The following is a 19,231-nucleotide window of genomic DNA, read 5'->3' as shown; positions in this document are numbered from 1 at the left end:
TTTTACTTACTCGGTTAGGTCGTACGCGTTTCCCGAGAACTTCCTAACATCCCAGCCGTGTTCTATAGGCAGTAGTATCACAGTGGATATACGTTTGATAACCCCTAGTCCTCATGAGTCGACGGCTTCTTTTTCATCTTCCTCTTTTTCTTCTTTCGCTAACTTCTTCCGAAATATGCAAGGTAATTGTGTGTATGCGTGCACGTGTTGTGTGCATGGCGCGTACGTGTGTGCTCGCACTCGCGCATGCATGAGCAAGGAGAGAATAAGCATTTTCGTTAAAAAATATTGTACATATAATATACAAATGTTCTGACTCTGATAGATTACAAAATATACAAATAATTGTTCTTAGAAGAAATTAAATTGTGAAGAATTTACTGTCATTTTATTCAAATTTCTTTGAAGACTTGCAGATAAAAGAGCAGATTCTTAAATTCATAAATTCTATCTGAACAGTAGTGACGAGACTAAGTGTCTGAAAGGCATGAAAGAAGGATTCCATGCCAAGTTTATGTCACTCAGAGTCGCCGAAGAATTGCTATAAATGCGATGTAATTATTGCAAAATTAGTACATGTCGCAATTATATTGACGTCCCAATTTATGACAATCTCACTCGTCTTTCTTATAGCGAATTCGGTTGGACACACCAGTGCGCACTCAGTGTACATTAAAGCCGTCGTACACAAATCAACGTAAAGTATGTTCAATGTAAACGGGTTAAGTCACGATAATTAATATTCTTTATTGTACTATTTAGTAAAATTGTATTGGGCATTTTATCAGTCGAAATATTTGCATTTTACTTTAAATATTAGAGATTAAATCAGTGTACAATGGCTTTAATGTGCACTGAGTGCGCACTGATGCGTCCAACCAAAATCGCTATTAATAAATCAGCTAATAAGTACGGATCCAATATTTATTTTAAACATGTATTCAACATGTAAACAAAATCAATTTTGTATACTTTGTTTAACATGTATATTATTAATTTATTATTATGATGAGGTTCCTCGGTCAGTAACTTGGACATTCGTGAGATTCTAAAGAGGTCTATTCAAAGCCCAGCATGTTTGAATATGATCAAAGAAGAGGCCTTTTTGTATGGGCATGACATCGTTTTTCGTGAACTACTTAACTTACAACCCGAAGTAACCGGTAAGATGATTCTGGAAGCCTGCCGACTACTGGAAATATCGTCACTAGAAATCGAAAATGCGTCCGATCAGCTGCAGTATATAAAGCTGATCTTGGAACAGGGATTTAAAGAAACCATGGATTATGTTCGTTCCGTTGATGGTGATTATATACATATATCGACAAGTATATAGTTATTTGTGCAACAAGTGCTGGAAGATGAAAATTCACGGATGCGGAGTTGACGCACGAGCCGAAGACGAGTGCGGTCACCGCACCCGGGAATTTTCAACTTCACGCACGTGTTGCATACCCTATTTTATGTTGCAAGTGCGTGGAAAGTGGCCTATCACGCGCGCGTCGCGTGCGCAATGGGCCACTTTCCACGCACGTGTGACATAAAATATACAAACAATAAAAGAAATATCATTACTTAAAAAACATAAATTTTCTACAAATATTTGAATTATGATTTCGTCTTTTAAAAGATTTTTTTTAATTCTTAGACATATTCTGTATCAAAGTTTCTTTTATTTTACAGATATAGGCAACACGCCGTTGCATTACGCTCTCGAGAGAAATCGCTACGAAGCTGCAACTCTACTTCTCAAGGAAGGCAGTTACCTCGGTCAGGTGAACAAATCCAAGAACATCGTTATCGCAAATATTCCTGAATTCATATTGTCCAGCTATTTTAATGACTGCATTCAATTGAAGAAAGAATGGACGGACGAGTGTACGATCGAGTTCGACTATCGTTGCTTAATGCCGCACGAAAATTTCACTGAACAGCAGGAAGTTTCGCGAGCGACATGTGAAATGGAAGTAATTTTGTATATCGCCAATAACGACACTCTCAAACATTTGTTGAGACATCCGTTAATCTCGTCCTTTCTCTACATTAAATGGTACATGATACGGCATGTTTTGTACGCAAATTTCGTTTATTACACAATGTTCTATTGCTTTGTGAACGCCTACATACTAAGCATGACTTACGACACATCAAGTAGAAATAGACAGCAAATAGCTAACGATAGTTTCAATACGGTCTTCGCAAGTACTTTGCAAAATATTACATTACACAATCTTTCGTGGGTTTTTGCCACGCTGATGTTGCTGCTCTTCACCTACCGAGAGATCTTGCAATTTATCTGCTGTCCTCAACGCTACTTGGTAGATTTGGAAAACTGGGCACAAGTTCTGCTAATTGTATTGACTCTTGCACTGCTGTGCGGCGCAGGACGGCAAATCGGAGTCATGGTTATCCTGCTGTCCACCTGGGAGCTAATGACTCTGATAAGCCATCATCTGTTTCCGTCCACTTGTATCGAAATGTTTCGAACTGTCTTCTTCAATTTTGTTCGGTTTTTCTTCCCGTATCTGATTCTGATTCTCGCATTCACTCTAGCTTTCAACATACTCTTGAAGAATGACGGTTTCTCTAATCCTGGTCTTTCGCTTTTCAAACCATCATTATGTTCACCGGCGAGTTTGAAGCCAATGACATTTCTTTTTCTGCGTATCCTGTTTGGAGCCGCATTGTGCTCGTGCTGTTCATCTTTTACATAGTCATCGTGCTGTTTAATTTGCTTAATGGTTTGGCAATCAGCAACATTGCCGAGATTCTGAATAAGGCCGAGATTATCGGACTAATCTCCCGGGTACGCCTGATCGCTTGTTTCGAAAGAATGACAGTCGGGAAACCGTTCTGCTGGAATTCTAAATGGACGTGGTCGAATCCTTTTAATTTCTTTTCCAACAAGATTCTTCTCTTTCCACATTACCTCAAATGCGGTAAAATAAGTTTCAAACCTTACGATGATAATCTGATTGTTTATGATGGCGATAGGCATAACGTTGATGGCTATTCCATGAATTGGTTCACTTTGAAAATGGATCCTAACATAGTCAAACATGCTAAGCAGGTTGTCTACGATAAGAATGAACTATCGAATGATGATATAATGAATGAACTTGCTAAGTTGCAAACAAGATTGACACAGATAAAAAATACTTTGAAATGTGAAGATGATGCTGAAGAAAACATTTTTTAAAATTAAATTTGAGAGGTTTTCTTAAGTAAGTGTTAAGTAATGAAATGCATGTAAAATAAGAAGATTATATAAAAGATATAATAGTATTTTTTAATTAATATGTAGAAATTGAGAAATAGAATAAAATAATAGATTGAAGAGAGAGAGAGAGAGTTATAAATTTAGAGAAGATCACAGAAACGGTAATTTTGATTGACACAAGTAAGCGTCACTTTGAAACATTGAAGATTTAAGAGTTAGAAGAATTATCTAAATCTATATGTGTGACATAACAAGATTTTCATTTTTACAAAACTAACATTTACAAGAAATAAATGACTTAAATGGTTTATTTAATGATAAGACTATTTTTGCAATAAAAAGCTATAGAACTTTTTTCCGGGAATGATTTCGAATTATTATAATTTAGGTCAATAGTACACGAAATAAGCAATAAAATAATTTTTTTTATTTTTTAGTTAAATCACTTTCATAATTATTAGTATATATTATATATATTATCAGTTGCGGAATAGATTTTAGAGAGACTAGACGGACGGTACCGCGAGTGGTGGCTAGGGCTACGGTCTTCTCGTCAGGTGATATCGCCACACGTGTGACCACACCCTCCTGGTAAAGGACAAACGTTAATAAACGTTAAGAAATATGCCAATCGCACAGCGTAGAATCATATGTCATCTGTTCAATCAACATTTGACTAAAACCTACATTTCTGATTATATACTGAGAAAATTATGAATAAAAACTTAACGTAATAGCAACTGAAGAATTATTTACCGATAGGGGTATCTTATATCTATTATTTGAAGAAACGAACATGGTTCTTTGGAGAACAAGTAGACGCTGCCGCTGGTTGAGCCTAGCACAATGTAACTCGGCGAAGCGTGGAAACATGTGTACTGTAATTACATAATTTATATTATACACCTTAAAAATTGCACTATAAAGTCAGTCAAAAACTTGACAGAAAAAAAAAACAGATTTTGGAAATTGTATTTTATCTACTATCTTATGTATCGTAACTATATGTTATAGATCCGACAAAAAAAGGCGAAATGTTCGCTGGTACGGTTAAAAGTATAAAATTACGCAACAGTGCTATGAATAAATAAAGTAATAGTATATTTTGTGTAGATATTCAACGATTTGTATGCAACGCAAGCTATAAATGTATTCATTTCTGTCCTGTCTAGAGATGAAAATCTTGAAACTTGGTCGACATTATTGAAGTCGGAAATAATCCGGATTATTTTTATTGTTCCTCAGAGGCTGGTCAACGCGGGGCAAGTCGCGGGACATTTTTGACAGGTGTGTTGACAGGTGCATTGTGTACGCCCGCCGTACCGTTCGAGTTGACCTCACCGTCGCCGCCTAGGCGCGTTAAGCGCGGAGAAACGCGTGCAAAGCCTTGCCAGGCGATCATGTCAACTGTACCTTTATCCGCTGCGTCGAATTGATCGATTTGTACAGGATCGAGTTGATTTCCTCACGTTCCGACATATGTAGGGAAGATCCGGTGCGGCGGGATACATCGTCCAGCATCTTCTTGTGATTGTCGAATGACGCGACGCGCGCGCCGCGCACACAAAGTTTCTTCTCGTGCGCTTATCGCGAAATTTTCGGAGAACCGAATCAGAGAGGTTTCTCTCTGACCGAAATATCTTTTCTACATGTGTTTTTGTGCAAAACATTATACACTTAAAAAATAGATGCAAAAGAAAAGATCGTACATAATATCCAAGAAAGCAGTGAAAAATCAAAATTTTATTTATATTTTATTTGTATTGTAAAAGTACATTTTGAGTATATATTAAGACAATAAGTAATATATCGTAAAATGTAAAATTTTCAGAAATAAATTAATTCGATAACAATAACATTGTATTAAACAAAGTTAGATTAAGATAGGCGAAATCTGCAGCAGCAGTTTACGTGATATATGTTTTTTCTCTTATTTATGACACATATCTCCGCTTATCATTCGCTTTGTTTGCTTTCACGCTCAACTTGCGTATCATTCGCACAGAGTCTTCCACAAGTGGTGAAAAAATTGCGTAGGATTACTGCTGAATAAAAAGTTATTTTATACAATTCTACATTAACTATAGACGACGAAAAAACATTTTAACAGATTTCTCTGTGATTTTACGCAGGAAGAAGTACGAATATTATCAGACATAACAGAGGATACAAATTTGAAGATTTTAATGTGAGAAGATGTTGTCCGATGAAAGCAATTTTACTAATACAAGTGGAAGTAATCCTGGCACTGATCCAAAATCAGAGTAAGCGAACATATATTTCGGAACACTTTAATTTTTCTCATGTTAGCCGTCACGTAATATCGAATTTTGATGTTGGTGACAAAGAGCATATTATGATGACGACTATGAAAAAAATTAAAGTGTGATTACGTGTCGGGTAACATGAGAAAAATTAGTGTTTTGAAATAGGTACTGTTTTGATATACGTTTACAATTCTCTTTGTTGTTTTTTGGAACCATGTTTTTGGAATCATGTGTCCTACAATCTTCAGACTGTCGTACGTCGAATTGGTTTTTATATGGATGGCTGGCGTCTTCATTATCGCAGTATGCATCCGGTGCCTCTGGTACAGGTTGGTGTGGATGTTGTCCTATTGTGTACCTGTTCGCTTTCGACCCCGAAGGAGATTAGTACCGACCAGCAATCATAGAAGTCAAAGATTTGCGGAGGATGGACACTTGCCCATTATCCGAAGATTCAGCCGCTCGTCGACGGGTTCTTCATCTTCCTCTTCTTCTTCTTCTTCTTTCGCTAACTTCTTCCGAATAATGCAAGGTAATTGTGTGTATGCGTACACGTGTTGTGTGCATGGCGCGTATATATACGTATATACGTGTGCTCGTATTCGCGCACGCCATGAGCAAAAAGGAAAGCATTTTCGCTCAAAAAAATTGTACGTATAATATACAAATGTTCTGGCTCAGATAGATTACAAAAAATACAAATAATTGTTCTTAGAAGAAATTAAATTGTGAAAAAAATTTACGGTTACTTTGTTCAAATTTCTTTGAAGACTTGCAGATAAAAGAGCAGACTCTTAAATTCTATCTGAACAGTAGTGACGAGACTAAGTGTCTGAAAGGCATGAAAGAAGGATTCAATGCCAAGTTTATGTCTCTCAGAGTCGCCAAAGAATTGCTATAAATGCGATGTAATTATTGCAAAATTAGTACATGTCGCAATTATATTGACAGTCCCAATTTATGACAATCTTACTCGTTTTTCTTATAGCGAATTTGGCGCCACACCAGTGCACACTCAATGCACATTAAAGCCGTCGTACACAAATCAACGTAAAATGTATATTTAATATAAACGGGTTAAATCACAAAATCCTTAATATTCTTTATTGTACTATTTGGTAAAATTGTATTGAGCATTTTATCAGTCAAAATAGTTGCATTTTATTTTAAATATTAGAGATTAAATCAGTATACAACGGTTTAATGTGCACTGAGTGCGCACTGGTGCGTCGAACCGAATTTGCTACTGATAAATCAGCTAATGAGTATCCAATATTTATTTTAAACATGTATTCAACATGTAAACAAAATCAATTTTGCATACTTTGTTTAACATATATATTATTAATTTATTATTATGATGAGGTTCCTCGGTCAGTAACTTGGACATTCGCGAGATTCTAAGGAGGTCTATTCAAAGCCCAGCACGTTTAAATATTATCAAAGAAGAGGTTCTTTTGTATGGTCATGACATCGTTTTTCGTGAACTACTTAACTTACAACCCGAAATAAACGGTACGATGATTCTGGAAGCCTGCCGACTATTGGAAATATCGTCACTAGAAAATGCGTCCAATCAGCTGGAGTATATAAAACTGATGGAATCTAGGGAAACCATGGATGTTCGTTCCGTTGATGGTGATTATATACATATATCGACAAGTATAATAATAGTACAAACAATCAAAGAAATACCATTTCTTAGAAAACAAATTTCTTACAAATATTTGAAATATGATTTCGTCTTTTAGGCGCTTTTTGAAAAATTTGTACAGATATTCTGTATCAACATTTTTTATTTTGCAGGTTTAGGCAATACGCCGTTGCATTACGCTCTTGAGAGAAATTACTACGAAGCTGCAACTCTACTTCTCAAGGAAGGTAGTTACCTCGGTCAGGTGAACAAATTGAACAACATCGTTATCGCAAATATTCCAGAATTCATATTGTCTAGCTATTTTAATGACTGTATTCAACTGAAGAAAGAATGGACGGACGAGTGTACGATCGAATTCGACTATCGTTGCTTGATGCCGCACGAAAATTTCACTGAACAGCAAGAAATTTCGCGAGCGACATGTGAAATGGAAGTAATTTTGTATATCGCCAATAACGACACTCTCAAACATTTGTTGAGACATCCGTTAATCTCGTCCTTTCTCTACATTAAATGGTACATGATACGGCATGTTTTGTACGTAAATTTTGTTTTTTACACAATGTTTTATTTCTTCGTGAACGCCTACATACTAAACATGACTTACGACATATCAAGTAGAAATACGACACAGCAAGTAGCTAACGATAGTTCCAATACGGTCTTTGCAAGTACTTTCCTTACATTGCAAAACAATCTATCGTGGGTTTTTGTCATGGGGATGTTGCTGCCCTTCACCTATCGAGAGATCTTGCAATTTTACTCCTGTCCCAAACGCTACTTGGTAGATTTGGAAAACTGGTCACAAGTTTTGCTAATGGTACTGACTCTTGCACTGCTGTGCGGCGCAGGACGGCAAATCGGAGTCATGGTTATCCTACTGTCCACCTGGGAGCTAATGACTCTGATAAGCCATCATCTGTTTCCGTCCACTTGTATCGAAATGTTTCGAACTGTCTTCTTCAATTTTGTTCGGTTTTTCTTCCCGTATCTGATTCTGATCCTCGCATTCACTCTAGCTTTCTACATGCTCTTGAGGAATGACGGTTTCTCTAATCCCGGTCTTTCGCTTTTCAAAACCATCATTATGTTCACCGGCGAGTTTGACGCCAAAGACATTTCTTTTTCTGCGTATCCTGTTTGGAGCCGTATTGTGTTCCTGCTGTTCATCTTTCACATAGTCATCGTGCTGTTTAATTTGCTTAATGGTTTGGCAATCAGCAACATTGCCGAGATTCTGAATAAGGCCGAGATTATCGGACTAATCTCCCGGGTACGCCTGATCGCTTGTTTCGAAAGAATAACAGTCGGGAAACCGTCCTGCTGGAATTCTAAATGGACGTGGTCGAATCCTTTTAATTTCTTTTCCAACAAGATTCTTCTTTTTCCACATTACCTCAAATGCGGTAAGATAAGTTTCAAACCTTACGATGATAATCTGATTGTTCATGATGGCGATAGGCATAACGTTGATGGCTATTCCATGGATTGGTCCACTTTGAAAATGGATCCTAACATAGTCAAACATGCTAAGCAGGTTGTCTACGATAAGAATGAACTGTCCAATAACGATATAATGAATGAACTTGCTAAGTTGCAAACAAGATTGACACAGATAAAAATTACTTTGAGATGTGAAGATGATGCTGAAGAAAACATTTTTTAAAATTAAATTTGAGAGGTCTTCTTAAGTAAGTGTTAAGTAATAAAATGCATGTAAAATAAGAAGATTATATAAAAGATATAATAGTATTTTTTAATTAATATGTAGAAATTGAGAGATAGAATAAAATAATAGATGGAAGAGAGAGAGAGTTATAAATTTAGAGAAGATCACAGAAACGGTAATTTTGATTGACACAAGTAAGCGTCACTTTGAAACATTGAAGATTTATAAGAGTTAGAAGAATTATCTAAATCTATATGTGTGACATAACAAAATTTTCATTTTTACAAAACTAACATTTTCAAGAAATAAATGACTTAAATGGTTTATTTAATGATAAGACTATTTTTGCAATAAAAAGCTTTAGAACTTTTTTCCGGGAATGATTTCAAATTATTGTAATTTAGATCAATAGTACACGAAATAAGCAATAAAATAATTTTTTTTATTTTTTAGTTAAATTACTTTCATAATTATTAGTATATATTATATATATTATCAGTTGCGGAATAGATTTTAGAGAGACTAGACAGACGGTACCGCGAGTGGTGGCTAGAACTACGGTCTTCTCGTCGGGTGATATCGCCACACGTGTGACCACCACCCTCCTGGTAAAAGACAAACGTTAATAAACGTTAATAAATATGCCAATCGCACAGCGTAGAGTCATAATATGTCATTTGTTCAATCAACATTTAACTAAAACCTACATTTCTGATTATATACTGAAAAAATTATGAATAAAAATTTAACGTAATTGCAACTGAAAGATTATTTACCGATAGGGGTATTATTTGAAGAAATGAACATGGTTCTCTGAAGAACAAGTAGACGCTGCCACTGGTGGAGCCTAGCACAATGTAACTCGGCGATGCATGCCATGGAAACATGTGTACTGTAATTACATAATTTATATTATATACCTTAAAAATTGCACTATAAAATCAATCAAAAACTTGAGAGAAAAAAAAACAGATTTTGGAAATTGTATCTTATCTATCTCATATGTATCGTATCTATATAATTATACATAGATCCGACAAAAAAAGGCGAACGTTAGCTGCTACGGTTAAAAGTAAAAAATTACGTAACAGTGCTATGAATAAATAAGTAATAATATATGCTTGTGTAGATATGCAACGTATCAAGAGACACGGTAGTGTCTCGCGCCAAGTACACGCGGAGCGAGACCGACCGTGACTCTTTTACGCGACGCGACGGGTTGCGAGTACCCGAGATGTTGAGATCTCGATAACGAGTGAACGGATCAAGTTCTAAGTAGGCTTGATCGATAGCTTGGGGTCCAATTAGGGGGGGGTTTCTCTTATTGTATGCAACGCAAGCTATAAATGTATCCATTTCTGTCCTGTCTAGAGATGAAAATCTTGAAATTTGCTCGACATTATGAAATCGGAAATAATCCGGATTATTTTTATTGTTCCTCAGAGGCTGGTCAACGCGGGGCAAGTCGCGGGACATTTTTGACAGGTGTGTTGACAGGTGCATTGTGTACGCCCGCCGTATCGTTTGAGTTGACCTCACCGTCGCGTCGCCGCCTAGGCGCGTTAAGCGCGGAGAAACGCGTGCAAAGCCTTGCTAGGCGATTATGTCAACCGTACCTTTATCCGCTGCGTCGAATTGATTGGTTTGTACAGGATCGAGTTGATTTCCTCACGGCTGCGTTCCTTTTGACGCTCACAGTGTTGTAAGCCATAAGCGTCTTAAACGTCCTTCTGTCTTCGTTGAATTGAATATCAAACAAAAATGGAGCGATGCCTTTCAACAATGAAAGCGTCAAAAGAAACGCAGTCACAACTGACACAAATGCTGAATTATGTCCGTCCGGAATCCAGATTGTGTTCGTGTTGGATCGTCGCCCCGGGTCAGTTCCGAACAACGACGATTCATGAATTAATTTACTTTGGGTGCATTCCGTTTCGCGCAATTAGTGATAAAATTAATTTCTACTTACGTGAACAAAATATTGCACAGGTATTGTTCGATAAATCAATCAATTGTCGACAACTTAAAGCTTATCGAGTTACAGTCACCCTAAGGAGAAAGGGTGCATTCCGTTTCATGTATGCATAATCGGCATAATGCATCATTTATCCGTGTTGTTCACTGAATGTTAAACAAGAATAAATGCATTATGCGCATCATGCATACATGAAAAGAAATGCACCCTTTCTTCTTAGGGTGACTGTAACTAGATTAGATTTAATTTGTCGACAATTGATTGATTTATCGAACAATACCTGTGTTATATTTTGTTCACGTAAGTAGAAATTAATTTTATTATTAATTAATAAATATAACCAAAGTGCCAGTGTCTGGCGAAGACATGAAAGAGCATGCATATAATATCCATCCCAGAAAATTTTTTTTATATGTAATTATATATAAAATATGTGTATTTATGCATGTTTTCTTTCTCTTGTATATATAGAGAGTATATAGATATATATATTTATATATAGTTGCGATCGTGACGCATAGATGTGCGCCAGGCTAGTGAACCGAAGATCCGGGTTCAAATCCGGCCAAGAATCGCCGATTTTTATTCGATCGCCACCTCTTGGAACTCGGAAGGCAAACCACTGAAGAGTATCTTGTTATACAGCGCTAAAAAATGGGCGAAATATGATATGGTGATCAATATGATATGATCCAATTAAAGACTTCTGGTTTTGTCTACTCATTAGTCAAATAATATTTGCAAGCTTTAGTACCTATACCTTAAAAATAATGTAGAATTGGTTCTCTTACATTTATTGGTCATATGTCTTATATATGTATAATATGATATAAGACATTGGCCTGTAAATATAAAAAATCAATTCTACATTATTTTTGTTCTGTGCTTCCGTGAACTGAGTGTCCTTGTATTGGAAAAAGAAAACGGGCAATTTTGCATACTTAATAATATTGAAACATTTCAGTGATTATAAAGGCGCGATATATATATACATACATACATTATACATATATATATTGCAGATGTTTTGGCACGGACGCCGTAGACCCACGTATACAGCTAGAGGGTTAATAAAATGTACGAATAAGCGTGTATAATCCATGTGATTCAACGGCGAAAGGTAATCCAACGTTTTACACGCACCATATTCAAAACTGCTAAACGCGCGCTTCTCTTAATGCTTATTGTTACTGTTAATTGTTAGTCGTGTGCGTAGCAGAACGGCGCACAACGCTGGCCTGTTTCTTCTCGTGCGCTTATCGAAATTTTCGGAGAACCGAATGCTTCATCTCTTTTACATATATGTGTTTCTGTGCAAAACATTATACATTCAAAAAATAGAGGCAGAAGAAAAGATCATACATAATATCCAAGAAAGCAGTAAAAAATCAAAATTTTATTTATATTAAGTACATTTTGCGTATATTAAGACAATAAGTAATATATCGTAAAATGTATAATTTTCAGAAATAAATTAATTCGATAACAACATTGTATTAAAGACAAAATGAGATTAAGATAGGCGAAATCTGCAGCAGCAGTTTACGTGATATATTTTTTTTCTTTTATCACACATATCTCCGGTTATCATTCGCTTTGGTTTCACGCTCAACTTGTGTATCATTCAGCACAGTCTTACACAAGTGGTGAAAGGATTGCGTAGGATTACTGCTGAATAAAAGTTATTTCTTACAATTCTACATTAACTATAGAAGACGGAAAAACATTTTAACAGATTTCTCAACTGTGATTTTAAGCAGAAAGAAGTACCAATAAGAGACATAAAAGGAGACAAATTTGAAGATTCTACTGTGAGGAAAGATGTCGTCCGACGAAAGAATATCCTACTTTTATCATTGTACTTTTATAAATGAAAGTAATGTGGACTCAATAATTGATCTGGAATGGACTCATCAGTCGTGGTCCAGGACGGCTTCTTCTTCGTCATTTTCCTCTTCTTCTTCGTTATCTTCCTTTTATTCTCATTTTTTCCATATCTTGGCGCGAATATGCGAGGTCCGAAATACACCAGGTAATTGCAGTATGTATGCGTGTTGTGTGCGTGACGTGTATGAGTGTACTCGCACCTACGCACGCATGAGCAAGGAGGAAAGTATTTTCGTTAAAAAAAAATTGTACATATAATATACATCAAATGTTCTGGCCCTGATAGATTACAAAAAATCCAAATAATTGTTCTTAGAAAAAATTAAATTGTGAAGGATTTACTGTCACTTTATTCAAAATTCTTTCAAGACTTGCATTCAATTTCTTCGAAGACTTGCAAATAAAAGAGCAGACTCTTAAATTCTATCTGAACAATAGTGATGAGATTAAGTGCCTAAAAGTTATGAAAGAAGGATTCCATGCCAAGTTTATATCTCTCAGAATCGCCGAAGGATTGCTATAAATTTAGCCATGTGATGTAATTATTGCAAAATTAGTACATGTCCCATTATTTATATTGACAGTGTCCCAATTTATGACAATTTCACTCGTTTTCTTTAATAAATCAGCTAATAAATACGGATCAAATATTTATTCTAAACATGTATTCAACATGTAAACAAAATCAATTTTGTACACTTTGTTTAACATGTATATTATTAATTTATTAATTTATTATTATGATGAGGTTCCTTGGGCATTTGCAATATTCTAAGGAGGTCTATTGAAAGCCCAGAACATTTGTGTATGATCCAAGAAAAGGCCCGTTTGTATGGTCATGACATCGTTTTTCGTGAACTACTTAACTTACGACCTGAAGTAACCGATAAAACGATTTTGGAAGCCTGCCGACTACTGGAAATATTGCCACTAGAAATCGACAATCAATTGGAGTATATAAAGCTAATCCTGGGACGGGAATTTATGGAAACCATGGATATTCGTTCCGTTGATGGTGATTATATACAATGTACATATATCGACAATTATAATAGTACAAACAATAAAAAAAATAGCATTTCTTAGAAAACATAAATTTCTTACAAATATTTGAATTATGATTTCGTCTTTTAGGCGCTTTAGCAAATTTGAATATGATAAAAAACCAGGCCCTTTTGTATGGTCATAGTATCATTTTTCGTGAATTACTTTATTCACGGCCCGAAGTAATCGGTAATAAGATGTTTCTGAACGTCTGCCGACTACTGGAAATATCGCCACTAGAAATCGACACTCAGTTGGAGTATATAAAGCTGATCCTGAAATTATCACGGTCACGGTTTGTCGCGTATCGCACCTGCAACCCACGGGTTTGGGAAATTATTTATCATAGTTATGTTCGTTCCGTTGATGGTGATTATATACATATATCGACAAGTATAATATAGTACAAACAATAAAAGAAATAGCATTCCTTAAAAAACAAATTTCTTACAAATATCTGAGTTATGATTTCGTCTTTTAGACGCTTTAGCACATTTGAATATTATCAAAAACCAGGCCCTTTTGTATGGTCATAGGATCATTTTTCATGAATTACTTTATTCACGGCCCGAAGTAACCGGTACGATGATTCTGGACGGCTGCCGATTACTGGAAATATCGCCACTAGAAATCGACAATCAGTTGGAGTATATAAAGTTGATGTTGGGACAGGGATTTAGGGAAACCATAGAAGTTCGTTTCGTTGATGGTGATTATATACATATATCGACAAGTATAATAGTACAAACAATAAAAGAAATAGCATTTCTAAGAAAACATAAATTTCTTACTAATATTTGAATTAAGATTTCGTCTTTTAGGCGTTTCAGCAGATTTGAATATGATAAAAAACGAGGCCTTTTTGTATGGTCATGATATCATTTTTCGTGAACTACTTAACTCACGGCCCGAAGTAACCGGTAAGACGATTCTGGAAGTCTGCCGACTACTGGAAATATCGCCACTAGAAATCGACAATCAGTTGGAGTATATAAAGCTGACCCTGGGACAGGGATTTAGGGAAACCATGGATGTTCGTTCCGTTGATGGTGATTATATCATATACATATGTATATCGACAAGTATAATAGTACAAACAATAAAAGAAATAGCATTTCTTAGAAAACATAAATTTCTTACAAATATCTGAATTATGATTTCATCTTTTAGGCGCTTTTTGAAAAATTTGTATAGCTATTCTGTATCAAAATTTTTTATTTTACAGATATAAGCAATACGGCGTTGCATTACGCTCTCGAGAGAAATTGGTATGAAGTTGCAACTGTACTTCTCAAAGAAGGCAGTTACCTCGGTCAGGTGAACAAATTCAACAACATCGTTATCGCGGATATTCCAGAATTCATATTGTCCAGCTATTTTAATGACTGCATTCAAATAAAGAAAGAATGGACGGACGAGTGTACGATCGAGTTCGACTATCGTTGCTTGATGCCGTGCGAAAATTTCGCTGAACAGCAGGACATTTTGCGAGCGACCTGTGAAATGGGAGTAATTTCATATATCGCCAATAACGACTCTCTGAAACATTTGTTGAGACATCCGTTAATCTCGTCCTTTCTCTACATTAAATGGTACATGATGCGGCATGTTTTGTACGTAAATTTTGTTTTTTACACAATGTTTTATTTCTTCGTGAACGCCTACATACTAAGCATGACTTACGACATATCAAGTAGAAATACGACACAGCAAGTAGCTAACGATAGTTCCAATACGGTCTTTGCAAGTACTTTCCTTACATTGCAAAACAATCTATCGTGGGTTTTTGTCATGGGGATGTGGCTGCTCTTTACCTATCGAGAGATCTTGCAATTTTGCTTCTGTCCCAAACGCTACTTGGTAGATTTGGAAAACTGGTCACAAGTTCTGCTAATTATACTGACTCTTGCACTGCTGTGCGGCGCAGGACTGCAAATCGGGGCCATGGTTATCCTGCTGTCCACCTGGAAGCTAATGACTCTGATAAGCCATCATTTGTTTCCGTCTTGTATCGAAATGTTTCGAACTGTCTTTTTTAATTTTGTTCGCTTTTCCTTCCCGTATCTGATTCTGATTCTCGCATTTACTCTAGCTTTCAACATACTCTTGAATAATGACGGTTTCTCTAATCCTGGTCTTTCGCTTTTCAAAACCATCATTATGTTCACCGGCGAGTTTGACGCCAATGACATTTCTTTTTCTGCGTATCCTGTTTGGAGCCGCATTGTGCTCGTGCTGTTCATCTTTTACATAGTCATCGTGCTGTTTAATTTGCTTAATGGTTTGGCAATCAACAACATTGCTGAGATTCTGAATAAGGCCGAGATTATTGGACTAATCTCCCGGGTACGCCTGATCGCTTGTTTCGAAAGAATGACAGTCGGGAAACCGTTCTGCTGGAATTCTAAATGGACGTGGTCGAATCCTTTTAATTTCTTTTCCAAAAAGGTTTTTCTCTTTCCACATTACCTCAAATGCGGTAAAATAAGTTTCAAACCTTACGATGATAATCTGATTGTTTATGATGGCGATAGGCATAACGTTGATGGCTATTCCATGAGTTACAAACGTTGGTCCACTTTGAAAATGGATCCTAACATAGTCAAACATGCTAAGCAGGTTGTCTACGATAAGAATGAACTATCGAATGATGATGTAATGAATGAACTTGCTAAGTTGCAAACAAGATTGACACAGATAAAAATTACTTTGAGATGTGAATATAATGCTGAAGAAAACATTATTTAAAATTAAATTTGAGAGGCTTTCTTAAGTAAGTGTTAAGTAATAAAATGCATGTAAAATGAGAAGATTATATAAAAGATATAATAGTATTTTTTAATCAATATGTAGAAATTAAGAGATAAAATAAAATAATAGATAGAAGAGAGAGTTATAAATTCAGAGAAGATCACAGAAACGGTAATCTTGATTGACACAAGTAAGCGTCACTTTGAAACATTAAAGATTTAAGAGTTTGACTTCGAATTATTATAAATTTAGATCAACAGTACATGAAATAAGCAATAAAATAATTTTTTTGATTTTTTAGTTAAATTACTTTCATAATTATTAGTATATATTATATATATTATCAGTTGCGGAGTGGATTTTAGAGAGACTAGACAGACGGTACCGCGAGTGGTGGTTAAGGCTACGGTCTTCTCGTCAGATGATATCGCCACACGTGTGACCACACCTTCCTGGTAAAAGACAAACGTTAATAAACGTTAATAAATATTCCAATCGCACAGCGTAGAGTCATAATATGTCATCTGTTTAATCAACGTTTGACTAAAACCTACATTCCTGATTGTATCTTACTGAGAAAATTATGAATAACAACTTAACGTAATTGCAACTGAAGGATTATTTACCGACAGGGGTATTATTTGAAGAAACGAACATGGTTCTCTTTCAGCGCTGAAAGCATCAAAAGAAATGCAGCCACAACTGACAAATGCTGAATTATATCCGCATTCCGCCTGGAATTCGGATTGTGTTGTATCGTCGCCCCGAGTGAGTTCCAAACAATGAGAATTCATGAATTAATTTACTTTGGGTGTATTTCGTTTCACGCAATTAATGATAAAATTAGTTTTTACTTATGTGAACAAAATATAACACAGGTATTGTTCGATAAATCAATCAATTGTCGACAAATTAAAGCTAATCGAGTTACAGTCACCCTAATTAAAGAGAAAGGGTGCATTCCGTTTCATGTACGCATGATGCGATGTGCTAGGCTAGTGAGCCGAAGATCCGAGTTCAAATCCGGCCAAGAATCGTCTATTTTTATTCGATCGCCACCTCTCGGAACTCGGAAAGCAAACCACTGAAAAGTATCTTGTTATACTGCTCTAAAAAATTGGCAAAATATGATATAGGTATCCCTGTTTAAAATAATAGATACAATATGATCAGATTACATTATATTACATTCAATTTCAATGTAAATGAATAAAAACCTTATTAATTTACATTGAAATTGAATGTAATATAATGTAATCTGATCATATTGTATCTATTATTTTAAACAGGGATGGTTATCAATATGATATGATCAAATTAAAGACTTCTGGTTTTGTCTATTCAATAGTCAAATAATATTTGCAAGGTTTAGTAACCTAATACCTTAAAAATAATGTAGAATTAGTTCTTTTAATTGCGCTTCTCTTAATGCTTATTGTTATTGATATTGTTAGTCGTGTGCGTAGCAGAACGGCGCACAACGCTGGTTTGTTTCTTTTCGTGCGCTTATCGCGAAATTTTCGGAGAACCGAATGCTTCATATTTCTTCTATATGTACGTGTTTCTGTGCAAAACATTATACACTTAAAAAATAGAGGTAAAAGAAAAGACCATACATAATATCCAAGAAAGCAGTAAAAAATCAAAATTTTATTTATATCAAGTACATTTTGAGTATATATTAAGACAATAATAATAAGTAATATATCGTAAAATGTATAATTTTCAGAAATAAATTTGTTCGGGCGCGTAGTGAGTACGCCGAACGGAACGCCGGATCCGTCCAGAGAAGACGCGAGATTTCCCGTGCGGCTTCGCTTTGTTTTTTCGCTTGTGAAGCGACCGAGTTTTGCAGTTTGAACGCGGACTAGCTCGCCGGGTCAGGAGACTGAATGGAAGGCCCAAAGACGACAATTCGTTTGCAATGTACACAAAATGTTTATTTGATACGATAAATATAAAATGACGAAACGCGATACATACAGGAATTGTAGCGCAGATGCAGTCGGCGCAGTCGGCGCGGTTTGACGGACTCACCGAGCGCGGTCCTTGACAAGAATGCATACGGGAGCGTGATGTTCCAAAACGTGATCTCTGGCGGACTCACTGAGCGCGGTCCTTCGCGAGATGCATGCGGAAGCGCGGTGTTCCCGTACTATCTTTACTACGCGGCGCGGTACATGGCACGGTATTAGCACGCGGGCGGATACGCGATAGATATAGCGGAGGATTGTGAATTCCCGGGGCTATGGTAACGAGAACCCTCGTTACGAGGCTGAGCACGCTCGACCTCGCTGGACCGTGGCCGTCAGAGTTGAGTTCGATGGAGTTCGGGGACACCTGAGAGCTCTCAGTCGGGGCCCATACTCTGGACCTCGTTTTGCGTGTCGCCCTAGGATCTGGAGGGTGGGCTTCGTCAGGAGGAGCGGAAAGCTGCCGTGAGGACGAAATGACGAAGTGCCGTCTCCTCTCGGAGCGTCGGCTTAAGGCGCGGTCCATTTGACGCTACAAATGCTTCGAAGCGTTCTTCTTCTCCTTCTTTCTTCATTGAAATAAAGGAGAAAAGGAATGCTTCGAAGCATTTGTAGTGTCAAGTGGACCGCAGCTTTAAATACCCCGGCGCAGCGGGTTCGTTGGGAGGGAGGCCGGTTGTCAGGCCGCGTGGGGATATGCTGACGCGCGCTCGCCTTCGGCGCGGATCGGCTCCCTCCGGCGTTTCCGAACTTATACATATTTTACGTGAGCGATAGAATAAAACGAG

General features: G+C 36.6%; 1 protein-coding gene across 1 annotated transcript in view; it reads left to right on the top strand.

The window, feature by feature from the left end:
- Positions 1-4,741: 4,741 nt before the first annotated feature.
- The window catches only part of LOC139818968 (probable cytochrome P450 301a1, mitochondrial), a 25,878-nt gene continuing 11,388 nt past the window's right edge, over positions 4,742-19,231 (top strand). Inside the window, exons 1-5 of the mRNA XM_071788037.1 lie at positions 4,742-5,276; positions 5,353-5,484; positions 5,736-6,019; positions 6,853-7,125; positions 7,294-10,249. Of these exons, the coding sequence (XP_071644138.1) occupies positions 5,417-5,484; positions 5,736-6,019; positions 6,853-7,125; positions 7,294-8,810 (2,142 nt within the window). The 5' untranslated portion in view covers positions 4,742-5,276; positions 5,353-5,416 and the 3' untranslated portion in view covers positions 8,811-10,249. Of the gene's footprint in view, positions 5,277-5,352; positions 5,485-5,735; positions 6,020-6,852; positions 7,126-7,293 lie in introns of the transcript that reaches the window.

Source organism: Temnothorax longispinosus, chromosome 9 (assembly GCF_030848805.1).
Source record: "Temnothorax longispinosus isolate EJ_2023e chromosome 9, Tlon_JGU_v1, whole genome shotgun sequence".
Classification (NCBI taxonomy): domain Eukaryota; kingdom Metazoa; phylum Arthropoda; class Insecta; order Hymenoptera; family Formicidae; genus Temnothorax; species Temnothorax longispinosus.
This window is presented reverse-complemented; position numbering and strand designations above follow the sequence as displayed.